Source organism: Tamandua tetradactyla, chromosome 15, assembly GCF_023851605.1.
Source record: "Tamandua tetradactyla isolate mTamTet1 chromosome 15, mTamTet1.pri, whole genome shotgun sequence".
Classification (NCBI taxonomy): Eukaryota; Metazoa; Chordata; class Mammalia; order Pilosa; family Myrmecophagidae; genus Tamandua; species Tamandua tetradactyla.
In genome coordinates this window covers 73031581-73044669 of record NC_135341.1, presented here as the reverse complement: position 1 = coordinate 73044669, position 13089 = coordinate 73031581, and the positions used below count along the sequence as shown (strand labels likewise).

Sequence of the window (13089 nt, the reverse complement as noted above, 5' to 3'; positions counted from 1 at the left end):
ACTCATGCAAAATTGTTAATATGGAAAACTGTATAAGGCAAGGGGGTATATGGGAACTCTGCATCTTCTGCAGGATTCTTCTATAAATCTTCAACTGCTCTAATAAAAAAAATTTTAATTAAAAATCTAAAAGAACAGTGATATTTAAACCTTGTTTTAGTTTCCTTGGCTGTTCAAGTAAATATCATGCAATGGGTTGGCTCAACAATGGGAATTTATCAGCTCATGGTTTTGAAGCTAGTTCAAGTCCAAATCAAGTGTTGTAGGTGATGCCTTCTTCCTGAAGACTGTTCTGGGGCTGGTTGTCAGTAGTCCTTGGTCCTGGGCTCCTGTCAACACGGCAATTCACATGGTGGCCTCTCTTCTCTTCTGGGTTCCATCAATCTTCACATTCTTGCTTTCTATGACTCTCACTTTAGCTGTCTAACTTTTATTCTGCTTACAAAGATTACAGGATTAAGACCCATCCTGACTGAGTTGGGCCACACCTTTACTGAAGTAACTCATCAAAGGGTCCTACTTACAGAGGGTTCACACTCGTAAGAATGGATTAAGAATATGGTTTTTCTGGGGTACATAGCTCTAAACCACTATAAACCTTAGGGGAAAAAAAGCTCTATGCCAAGCAGATAGGCAAGAAAGGTTTTTCAGTATAACTTACATATTCATATTTATTCATACTTTTGCAAACCATTTGTATTTTTATGTGAATTATATTTTCATTTTCTTTGCCCACTTTTCTATGGTGCATTAATATATTTTTAAATTATTTATAAGTGTTCTTTATATATTAAGATTATTAACTCCATTGGTCTCAATGTGATTGTATAAAGCATGCATAAATAAGGTTACTAATCCAAATACAAATATTTATTTATTTATTTATTTATTTATTTATTTATTTATTTATTTATGCATGCTATATGGCGGGGGTCACATTTCATTGTTTTTCCATGTGAGTATCCCATTACTGCAGCACCATTTGTTGAATTTCTGTTTGGTTTTTGTTGGTTGGCTTGGTTTTTTTGGAAGTGCATGGGCTGGGAATCAAACCCAAGTCTCTAGCATGGCAGTCGAGAATTCTTCCACTAAACTACCCTCAAACACTGGGTAATTTTTTATTTTAAAAATCAATTCCTTTACTATAAAATGTCATTTTAGAAATGTCTTATTTTTATTTGCATAATTTTAACAGGATAGTAATTTTATTATGGAAAATAAAATTGCATCTTGCAGGAAAGAGAAGACTCCTCAAGAACACCCCCTGGTATTTTTATTCACATATTAGAGCGAGTCAACCAGTGAAAATCCTAGGAGAAAAAAGAAGACAATAAGCATTCAATAGAAAGAAATTATTGTCTCGTACTATATCTTCACTGTTTTGCTAGCTCTAAAATCTCAAAGCTCCACTATAACTCCAATGGGGATAAATTGAGGTTTGCCCGTAGTTTAGTTCATCAGGAGCTAAAAGTCCTTAATGAACTTTGCTATCTTCTCCTATCTCATAACCTCAAGTGACTTTCTGGATCCTCCCCCACTAATAATAATCTGGGCACAGAAAGCTAGAGTCCAAAAAAACAAGTACACTAAAGGACAAGAGGAGATAAAGGAGCTCACAAAGTGCCAAGCTCCCAGATTTAAGAAGAACCGTCAGAAGAGCCACGCACAGCACTAATACCATTTCACAGGCAGGAAGAGTCATTTCAAAACACTAATCCCTTCCTACACATGTGGCCTACACACAGGTTACTGCAGAGATTTAGGTACTCCCTATATTATAGCAGGAAACAGCCTACACTGTGATTGTCCATCCAATGAATGATGGACAATTAATGAAAAATTAGCAGCTTGGAAACTACAAAGATGTGGAATTCTTATAGAATGAGGATAACGTTGAAATGAGAAATGCAAGAAATAAAAGGATAATTCTCATGGAATGATAAAAATTTGTATTTCTTACCAATACTTGAACAAAATTCATAGGGAAAAAAATTCATAGGGAACTTGGGAACAGTTTATTAGAAGCATTATATTATAAAGGTGAACTCACTAGCAGAGAGGACACAATTCATTTGGGCTTTTTTGTGACTAGGACAATTCTTAAGATTGTCCATTTTTGTCTGTTTCAAGTCTGTATTCATCAAGCTTGTAACAGTGGCTTCAATTTCCCTAGTACTCCAATGGCGTGATGCCAGGAGGAGGGTGCCCTGGGTTGCAGAACTTGTCACTGGATAGGTAAATACCCAGTTATAAATGAATAAAATGACATCAAATTTTAAAACCTGTCTACTGGCGGTCTGGCTAACAGAAATTAATTCAAGAAAAAGAGCTTAAAAAAAATCAATCTGTAAGTCCAGAGAGGTTCAAGGTATATTCTAAAAGTTGTTAATGCTACTTAAAAATGGTCTGCTTACCTCCGCCACATGAATTCTTGCTAATGCCACCTGCCCCATCACCTCACTGGTCTAGTCTTTCTGCACCTGCATTCCTCTAACATGCTTCTTCCTGTGTTATCTCTTCTCTGATATGAGGTAAATGCCAAAGACTCTGATTCCTGTTTTTTACAGAATTCCAGTAGAATTTTATATATTACAGTTTCCAAATTAATTTATATTTCATAGAGTAGCCATTTATCCATCTGCCCATTTGCGCTCTGCCTTGTTCGAAAAAGAAACATTGCACAGTTGATACATGTATAAAGAATACAGAAAGTACTTAAAAACAAATATCTGCCGTGAAAAGAGTGTCTGATGTGCAAATTACAAACATGGAGGACAGGTATATAAGCTGGGGCAAGGAGCAGGAGCAGGAGCAGAGAACAAAATTAAGTATGAAAAAAGCAACTTTACTTAGGAGAGCGTGATGTTATCCATACTTTGTCATTTATTTTACATACGTAAACTACACTGCAGTTTTGCTTTGAAGGCCAAAGTAACTAATTTTGAATGTAACTGTGCACACCGTCTTGTCACAGTCTCATCTCTCACTGTGCTCCCTCTACTCTCTGACTTCTAGCCACTCTGATCTTACAGTTCCTCAATCTTGCCATGCTCCTTCCTGCCACAGGCCTTTTCACATTTCTCCCCTCTCTTTTTTTTTTGTCAAATCCCTACTCATCCTTTAGATCTCGGTTTAAGTATCACTTCATCTGAGAAGCCTTCTCTGTGACTCCACTGTAAATTGGGTTCCTTTGTCTTAGCACCTAATATCGCACGTAATGTATACCTCAATAAATATTAATTTAGTGAATGAATCTGCCACACTCAGAACTGGTTTAGAAAAAACTCCATGAATACCTGAGAGTGTTCTGTTTGGTAGATATCTTTTTTTGTTGGGGGAGGAGAGGGATGCAGATGTGTTTCTTGCCTTCTGCTTAACAACTGTACTTACCTGGGCCTTCCGTGTGGCCTGTGGCTCAATCATGATGTTTATAAGAGAGGGTTTAGTTGTGTCTGCCAGACATTGCCTCAGAGATTTTTGGAGTTCTTCTGGTGTTTGTACAAAATACCCTTTGCCTCCAAATGCAGTCATGACCTGCTCATAATGGGAGTTTGGCAGAAGACACACTGGCGGGGCCCTGAAATAGATGCCTATAGGTCAATGAAATTTGAGCTTAAAGTTTTTAGAAAAAAGGTTATTCTTTCAAATAATTTGTGAAAAAACTTAAGCTGTACTAAAAGGTATACTTTTCTCTCCAATACTTAACCTGAGAGGCTACTATATTAAACATACATTTCTATTATCTATCCAGCACTGTCCAGTAGAATTTTGGGTGACAATGGAGATTTTTATAACTGCATTATCCAGTATGATAGCCATTAGCCATATATTGCTACTGAGCACTTGAAATACAGTGAGTATTCAAGTGAGAAGCCACATGTGGCTAGTGGCTACTGTACTGGACCGCATAAGCTACACGTTCAATGCTTATGAATCCAAAGGAAGAAGAGGAAAAGGAAATGTTGGGGCAAAGCAACAAATAACATATATCAGTGAGGCATAAACAAACATACCCATGCCCACCTTAGGCTGACTTGCAAATGCACATCTTTCTCACAACTCATGGCTACTACACCATTGTCTTAGCTTCAGTCTGCCATCAGATGATCAATATTCAGCAAGGTGATAAATGGGAGGGAACCATGTAGATCATAAATGATATGGTAATGTCCATATCCATACATGGCATAGAAGGAATAGTAAGCCTGGGAATATTCTGCAAGAAGTCCTTTATTAACAAGGCTCAGACAGCACATCCATTCATCTGAGTCTTCAGCGGCTCCCAGATCATGGATTGCTGGACAAAGAACCACGAAAAGCTGTACAAAAAGGAACCATGCAGACAGGATTCCTGCCCTTTAGAGGGGCTGACAATCTAAATAAATAATAGACCATGTAAGCACCTTCCAATATAGCAGACTTTTTTTTTCAAGAGTTATTAAAATAGATGAGAGAAATTGCACATACATTGTTCTAGGTTACTTACACTGTAGTAACATCTCCAAATTTTAACATTTCCTTCCAAGTATCTGCATCAAAACCTTGATAAATCCCATTATTGTTCACCACCAAGAGTATGATTGGCAAGTTATACCTAAAATTGAGAGCAAAGTACAAAGGAAATCATTTTCTACTCTAAAGCAATTTCTTACACTCGGACTAAAATTTTATCCTAAAAATGAATATAGCTTTCTACATGTCTTTTGGTAGTATTACAGTCAGATGATTCTAATAAAGAATATCAAATCATTAACAGAACTATCATGAGTGACAGAAAGAAAAACTGAAGGTTGGTAGACTTGAATTGTAGTCTGGTTCTACCACAATTAGCTATGGATCTTGGGCAAATCACTGAGCTTTCCTGAATTTTGGTTTGCATAGATCCCAATAGGAATATGAATTATACTTTCCCTACTTAACACCCTCTGAGGAGCACTGTTTGAAAGCACCTTTGTATTTACTGAGCTCCTCATACATCACCAGCACATGCTAGAGGCTGTGGGAGGTACACAGCCTCCGTGTTCTGCTCTCAAAACACTTTACCAACAATTAGAAAAATATTACATTGTATAATATTTAAAGACACTATTTAACAACATGCTAAACAGTATGGTAAAGATTTTTTTAAGGCTGATTAAAACTTATTAATGATTGGCAAAACAAGTGGGGTTTTTTTACAGACAATTTCTAAGGTCAGATGGCAAAAACAAAACTTAATTGCATACTATTAAATAATACGATTGTGGTAACTATTTGCTCTCTACGCTAGAAGGAAATCATTATTCTCTAGAAGGTTTAAGCCCCCATAAACGATCCTTTGGTCAATAAGTTCACTTGGTTGTCAATACAGACATTCTAACATGCAGATACTTACCCCTAATCTTGAAAGTTTTATATACTAAAGCTCTGAAAGCTCCAAAACACGAGTCACAAAAGCCCTAATAAGAACCCTAGCTAAGAACAGGATTGTTTTACCACAGTTAAATACCGCTGAGAAAAAATCCCCATGCTTTTATTGCAGGATCTGCAACGTAATTTCTCCATGAATTTTCATAACTATAAACAAAATCTGAATAGCTTACATTCACTGGGCACTCACCACAAGCTTTCCCTGGATTACCTCATTTGTTTCTCACAACTGTCCTCTAAGGTAGGAACTACTAATATTCCTGTTTTAGAGGAGGGGAAACTGAGGCTTGGTTAAGTGACTTACCCAAAGTCACTTGGCTCTGACGTGGTAGAAACCACATTTAAATCCAAGACACCTGACCCCAGAGTCAGTGCTCTGATCACCAAGCTCTGCAGTCTCCCCACATAAAACAAGTTACTCTCAGACCAGAAGTTTTTTCAGTGACCTCAGAACTACTTCCCACAGTTCTAAAGGCTTTTATCAGACAGCAAGGAGGCCATGAATGTGCCATTTCTTGAAGATAAAGATTCTGGGTTATTTAGATTAGTAAGCATAGGACACAGCACAGTATCTGGTACCTGGAGAATACTTGATTAAGAATTTGTCAGGTGAATGGGTTTTACATGTACTTTTCCATATTTTGGAGATTGAGAATGCTCTAATTCTATATGCTGATTTACCTGCAGATGGTTTCCACCTCCATGCCAGAAAACCCAAATGCACTGTCTCCTTCCACACAGATGACCCGCTGCCCTGGATTTCTATCTTTGGCCACTACAGCAGCTGCGATGGCAAATCCCAGGCCAACTCCCATGGTACCAAAAGTACCAGCATCAAGCCTGTAGGGGAACAAAGCTCACAGGAAAATCTCTAGGGCATGTCACTGAGGGCAGGGTTAGAAGCCTTATATGGCTTATAGGAAAACAGAAAACAATAAAACATTCTTTTTCTTCAATACAAAATTCTTAGAATATGAGGATCTAATTAGCCAAGGGTAAACAGACTTAAAAGACTACAAATATATCCTTAGAACATAGAGTGTACAAATTATCACATGGGCCTCAGGATATATTGAGCATAAAAACTCTACAAGACCTCACCTAAAAATACTTTTATGAAATATGTTCTTATACACCGAACATGCCTAATTCTCAAATGTTTTATTAATCTGCATAACTGTAGATTCAAATTTTATTAATCTGTATAACTGTAGATTCAAATTTAACACAATACAGCTACACAACAGAACTAGATATCTTCCTTTTTGGAAGTCTTGCCTGTGACGAGGAAGATAGTTTTGAAGCACGGTGCGTCCAATGTCCATAGTATTCGCTCCTTCGCTTACCACAAAACAGTCTCTGGGTAATTGTTCTTGAACATGGTAGAATACTGTGTAATAATTCATAGGCAGGGATTTTTGGGAAGCTAATTCCTAAAATAGTAGAGGGGGGAATATCATCAAATTAGATTGGTATACAATGAAAATAAACTATATCAATAAGGTACTTATTTGGAAAATCATTAAGTGACTGAGCTACAAGGCTTCCAGATGGGTGTCAAACAGACACTGACATATGAACAGTCCTGGGGAACATGCTAAAAAAATGGATCCCTAGTGTCAGTTTGGGAAGCTATCAAATAAATTATGGAATATTCCTTTTCCTAGAAATTCACAATACACATCAGCATAATGAAGAGTTTGAGAAGTCCTATAGTAAAGATAGCTGGGAGACACTGGGTCAAACAACATTAAACAACATTATTTAGGACTCTTAGGAAGACACTGCTTTAGAAAAAGTGAAATTTTTATTATGAAATATTTTCATCTGAAATATGACCCTAAGCCATTTTTCCCTCAGAGTTTTCAACTACTTACTCCATAGAGGATACTGCCATGGAGTTTCATCAAATTGTTCTAAAAGCTAAATAAAAATGATTCCAGGCTTTAAAAACATTTTTTTTTTAATTAGGGAAATTGTAGTTTTACAGAAAAATCATGTAAAAATTACAGTGTTCCCATATACTCTTTATTATTGACACTTTGTATTAGTGTTATACCTTTGTTACAGTTGCAAATAGAATATTAAAATTATACTATTAACTAGCCCATTGTTTACATTAGGTATATTTTTCCCATATACCACTTGTGCCAGTTTGAAATTATTATGTACTCCAGAAAAGCCATGTTTTAATCCTGATCCAATCTTATGGGGCCAGACTTACTGTTTAGGGTGGGTGTGCTAGTTTGGAAAGGTTTATGTACCCTAGAAAAGCCATGTTTTAATCCTAATCAACCTTGTGGGAGCAATGGTTTCTTCTAATCCCTATTCAGTACTGTATGTCAGAAACTTTAATTAGCTTATCTCCATGGAGACGTGACTCAACCAGTGTGGGTATTAAACTTGATAGGTGGAGACATGTCTCCATTCATTCCAGGTGGGTGTTGATTGGTTTTACTGGAATCCTTTAAAAGAAGCACTTTGGAAAAAGCTAGAGAATGACAAGAGAGAAAGCCATGAGATCCTGAGAGAGCAAAACAACACAGCCACGAGAAGCAGAGTGTACCAGCCAGTGACCTTTAGAGATGACGAAGGAAAACATCTCCCGGGTGCTCCACAAAACAGGAAGCCAGGAGAGAAAGCTAGCAGATGATGCTGTGTTCACCACATGCCTTTTCAGATGAGAGAGAAACCCTGATTGTGTTCACCACATGCCTCCTCACTTGAGAGAGAAACCCTAAACTTCATCGGTCTTCTTGAACCAAGATATCTTTCCCTGGATGCCTTAGACTGGACATTTCTACAGTCTTGTTTTAATTGGAACATTTTCTCGGTCTTAGAACTATAAACTAGTAACCTATTAAATCCCCCCTTTTAAAAAGCTTTTCCATTTCTGGCCTATTGCATTCTGGCAGCTAGCAAACTAGAACAGCGGGAAACTTTGATTGGATTTTTTTCCATTGAAATGTAACATGTCCAACTGTGAGTGTGGCCTTTTGAATAGATGGAAATGTGATTCCACCCATTCAAAGTAGGTTTGATTAGTTTGCTGCAGTCCTTTAAAAGCAGAAACATTCTGGAGAAACCTCAGATGCAGATGCCTGGAGAACAAAAGTAAGAGAGCCAACATGAGACTTAGATGTTTGGAGATGCAGGGCCCAGCAAACATTGTCATGTGCCTTCTCATGAGATACTAGGTAAGCCAGAACCTGGAGAAAGCCAAGGGAAGCCAAGAGATGAAGCCCAGCTGGAGAACCCAAGTGAGGAACCAGCACAGGAAACACAGGCTGAAAGAAATGGAGCCCAGGAGCAACAGACCAGCAGATACCAGCCAGATGCCTTCCCAGGTGACAGAGTGTTCCAGGTGGCTTCAGTCTTTCTTGAGTGAACATAACCTCTTGCTGGTGCCTTAATGTGGACATTTGCACGGCCTTAGAACTCTAAACTTGAAACTTAATAAATTTCCATTTTAAAAAGTCATTCCATGTCTTATATATTGCATTCCAGCAGCTTTACATTAGATATATTTTTCCACTACACCATCCTGTTAACAACACCTTGTATTAGTGTGGTACAGTTGTTATAATTCATGAAAGAACATTTTTATACTTGTATTATTAACTATAGGCCATTGTTTACAATAGGGTTTACTGTGTTATGTTTTATCTTTTAATTTTATTCTACTAACATATTTATGACCTAAAATTTCCTTTTTTAAAATCATTTACATACGTAATTCAGGGCTGTTAATTACACTCACAATAATGTGCTACCAGCACCACCATCCATATCTAAAACTTTATAATCAACCTAAATAGAAATTCGGTACAAAATAAGCATTACCTCCCCTTTCTCTATCTCCAACCCAACCCCTGGCAATCAATATCCTAGATTCTAGCTCTGTGAGTTTACTTACTCAAATTATTTCATATCAGTGAGATCATATAACATTCGTTCTTTATATGTGGCTTATTTCAGTCAGCATAATGACTTCAAGGTTCATCCATCTTATTACATATATCAGTACTTCATTCCTTTTTATGGTTGAGTAATATTCCATTGTGTGTATATATATTTTGTTTATCCATTTATCAGTTGATGGACACTTGGGTTGCAGCCATCTTTTGGCAATTGAGAATAACATTGCTATGAACATCAGTATGCAAATATCTGTTTGAGTCCCTGCTTTCAATTTTTTTGGGGTATATATATACCTAGCAGAGGGATTGCCTGGTCATATGGTAGTTCTATACATAGCTTTCTAAGGAATTGCCAAACTATATTCCATGGCAGCTGCGCCATTTTACATTTCCATCAGGAATGAATGGAAGTTCTTATTTCTCTGCATCTTTTCTAACACTTGCAATTTTCTGTTTTTTTTTTTTTTTTTTTTTTATTTAACATGGACAGGCACCGGGAATCGAACCCGGGTCCTCTGGCATCGCAGGCAAGCATTCCTGCCCACTGAGCCACTGTGACCCGCCCTGTTTTGTTTTTTAATAGTTGCCATTTTAGTGAGTGTGAAATGGTGTCTCATTGTTTTCTTCATTTGCATTTCCCTAATAGCTAGTGATGCTGAGCATATTATCATGTAGTTCTTAGCCATTTATATATCCTCTTTGGAGAAATGTCTATTCAAGCCTCCTGACCATTTTTTATTGAATTTTTTTTCACTTTTTTATTGTTGAGCTGTAGGATTTCTTTATATATTCTGGAAATTAAATCCCTATTAGATATGTGATGTCCAAATATTTCCTCCCATTGAGTACACTGTCTTTTCACTTTCATGATGGAAGTTCTTTGACGCAAAAAGTTCTTAATATTGATGAAGTCCCATTTATCTAATTTTTCTTTTGTTGCTTATGCTTTGGGCATAAAGATTAAAAAACCATTGCCTAACACAAGATCAAAGGTGATGGTGGAATTATACATAATGAATACGAATGCTGAATCACTAAACTGATATCTCTTTTAGTCTCCAGTTAGAGCAGCTAGAAGTAAAAGCTTAACATCGTGAAATTATAACCCATGTCGAAGACTGAAATATGTTCTACAAGTAATTGTGGTGCTGTGCTTAGAAATTTATAGCTTTTATGTATCTATGTTATTGTTCACAAAAAAAAAGGAAGGAAAAAATGTCAATTGTAATGGTAAAAAAGTATTTAAGCCTGCTAGCCTCCTATATTCTGGAGCAGCTAGAAGAAAAAATATGAGAGGAGTGTATGTCCCATGACAAATTCTGGGATCTACCCCGTAACTACTTTTTGAAGAGTGCTTTGAAAACTATTACTTTTTTTATTTCTTTGCTTTGTATATACGTTATACTACACAATTTTTTAAAAAAGTTTAATTTTGCAGAAACTTAAGGTCTCCAGATTGATCTTACACCAGATAAGTCCGGAAACCCAGACGTACTAGTCTCTTCAAGAAGAACAACCAGTTTCCTTCCCCTATGCTACCAGGTCAGCACCCCTTTCCATCACAAGGAAGTTAAAATGGTCACTGCTCAGATATTCCTGAAGATTGAGAGAATGATCAAATGAGAGGGAGGAGGTGTAACTGAGCAATTAGGATGTAACAAATGACTATGAATACTGACTCATTAAATAGGTATTTTTAGTATCTAGTGTTTTAGAATAGCCAGAAGGAAATACCTGAAGTTGTTGAACTGTAATCTAGAGTCCCAATCTTTCATGATTGTATAACTATATTGTCAGTTGCCCATGTTTGTATGGATCTACTTCTGTATGTTTTGTTTTGCTCTCTCTCTATATATATCTGTCTCTGTCAATACTACACTGCCTTAGTTAACCTACCTCTATTATAAGACTTAAAATTGGGTAGACTGTAATACTAATGGCCAATAAAAGAGAGGGGTAAGCAATATGGAATGTTTGGGGTTTTCTTTTTCTTTCATTTTCTGGAGAATGCAAATGCTCCAAAAATTATCATGGTGATGAATGCAAAACTATGTGATGATACTATGAACCACTGATTACATACTTGAATGGATTATATGGTGTGCAAATATGTCAACAAAATGACATCTAAAAAAGAATACAGAGGAATGGGATGATAAAAAACATAAAAATGTCTATGGAAAATAAAAATAGAAATTTACAGATTTATCAACAAAATACAAAAAAAAAAAAAAATTAATTGGCCAAAGAAGTGAAGGTGTATTTCTGAATTCTTGATTCAATTCCATTGGTCAACATGTCTACCCCTGTGCCAGTACCATGTTGTCTGACCACTGCTTTATAATATGCTTAAAGTCAGGAAGTATGAGACCTCCAACTTCATTCTTTTGGCTATTTGAGGTTCCTTATCCTTCCAAATAAACTTGACAATTAGCTTTTCCATATCTGCAAAGTAGGCTGTTGGAATTTTGATTGGTACTGCACTGAATTTGTAAATCAATTTGGGTAGAATTGACATCTCAATGACATTTAGCCTTCTAATCCATGAATATGGAATGTCTTTCCATTCTTTTAGATCGTCTTTGATTTCTTTTAGCAATATTTTATAGTTTTCTAAATATAGGTCTTTTACATCCTTGGTTAAGTTTATTCCGAGAAATTTGATTCTTTTAGCTGCTATTATAATGGATTTTTTTTCTTGATTCCCTCTTCACATTGCTCCTTACCAGTGTATAGAAACACTACTGATTTTTGTGTGTTGATATTGTACCTGACTACTTTGCTAAGTTTGTTTATTAGCTCTAGAAGTTTTGCTGTAGATCTGTCAAGATGTTCTACATATAGGATCCTTCATTTGCAAATAGGGACAGTTTTACTTTTTCCTTCCCAATTTGGATGTCTTTTACTTCTTTTTTGTTGCCTAACTGCTCTGGCAAGAACTTCCAGCACAGTGTTGAATAACAGTGGCAACGGTGGGCATCCTTGTCTTGTTCCTGATCTTAGAGGGCAAGCTTTCAGTTTTTCATCATTGAGTATGATGTCAGCTGTGGGTTTTTCATATATGCTCTTTAACAAGTTGAGGAGGTTTCCTTCCACTCCTATTTTCCTAAGTGTTTTTACTGAGAAAGGATGCTGGATTTTGTTAATGCCTTTTCTGCATCAATTGAGATGATTATGTGGTTTTTTTCCTCTTCATTTTGTTAATGTAGTGTATTATATTAATTGATTTTCTTAAATTGAACCACCCTAACATAGCTAGGATAAAACCTACTTGATCATGATGTATATAGTTCTTTCAATGTGCTAATGGATTCGATTTGCAAGTTTTTTGCTGAAGAATGACATCAGGCTTTTAAAAATTATCTGAAATTCTAGTTCTTCCCCCCAAATATTTGAGGATAAAGGAGATAGGCTACACCCATTATTCTAGGGAATCCCTCAATGAAGGAAAAAACAGTCCAGTAAATACTTGTGCATAGTGATAAATCTACAGAGCTGAGAAAAAGCCACAAGCTTCTTTGGGGGCAATAGTCTTACTGGGCTCATCAGCCTCAGGACTAACCATCTGCACTGCCTGGGTTTAGACCCAAAGATGGATATGACCCTCCTATAATCCTACACCAGAGGCAAGGGGGGCAGGTTCCTTCTATCTTAAACTAAGGTTATTCCTGGGGAAGTGGGATTTGATAAAGTCATGAATCAGAAAATAAAACTGAGACTGGCTCTTGGTTGACAGTCACTGACTAAAATTCCAATATAA

At 36.6% G+C, this 13089-nt stretch overlaps 1 protein-coding gene across 7 annotated transcripts in view; it reads right to left on the bottom strand.

The window, feature by feature from the left end:
- Positions 1–1152: 1152 nt before the first annotated feature.
- Positions 1153–13089, bottom strand: part of HACL1 (2-hydroxyacyl-CoA lyase 1) — a 54928-nt gene continuing 42991 nt past the window's right edge. For all 7 annotated transcript variants that reach the window (XM_077130075.1, XM_077130074.1, XM_077130076.1 and 4 more), the window contains 5 exons: positions 6688–6842; positions 6091–6249; positions 4487–4594; positions 3391–3577; positions 1153–1310 (listed from right to left, as the gene is read on the bottom strand). In XM_077130075.1, the coding sequence (XP_076986190.1) occupies positions 1278–1310; positions 3391–3577; positions 4487–4594; positions 6091–6249; positions 6688–6842 (642 nt within the window). In that variant the 3' untranslated portion in view covers positions 1153–1277. The remainder of the gene's footprint in view (positions 1311–3390; positions 3578–4486; positions 4595–6090; positions 6250–6687; positions 6843–13089) is intronic.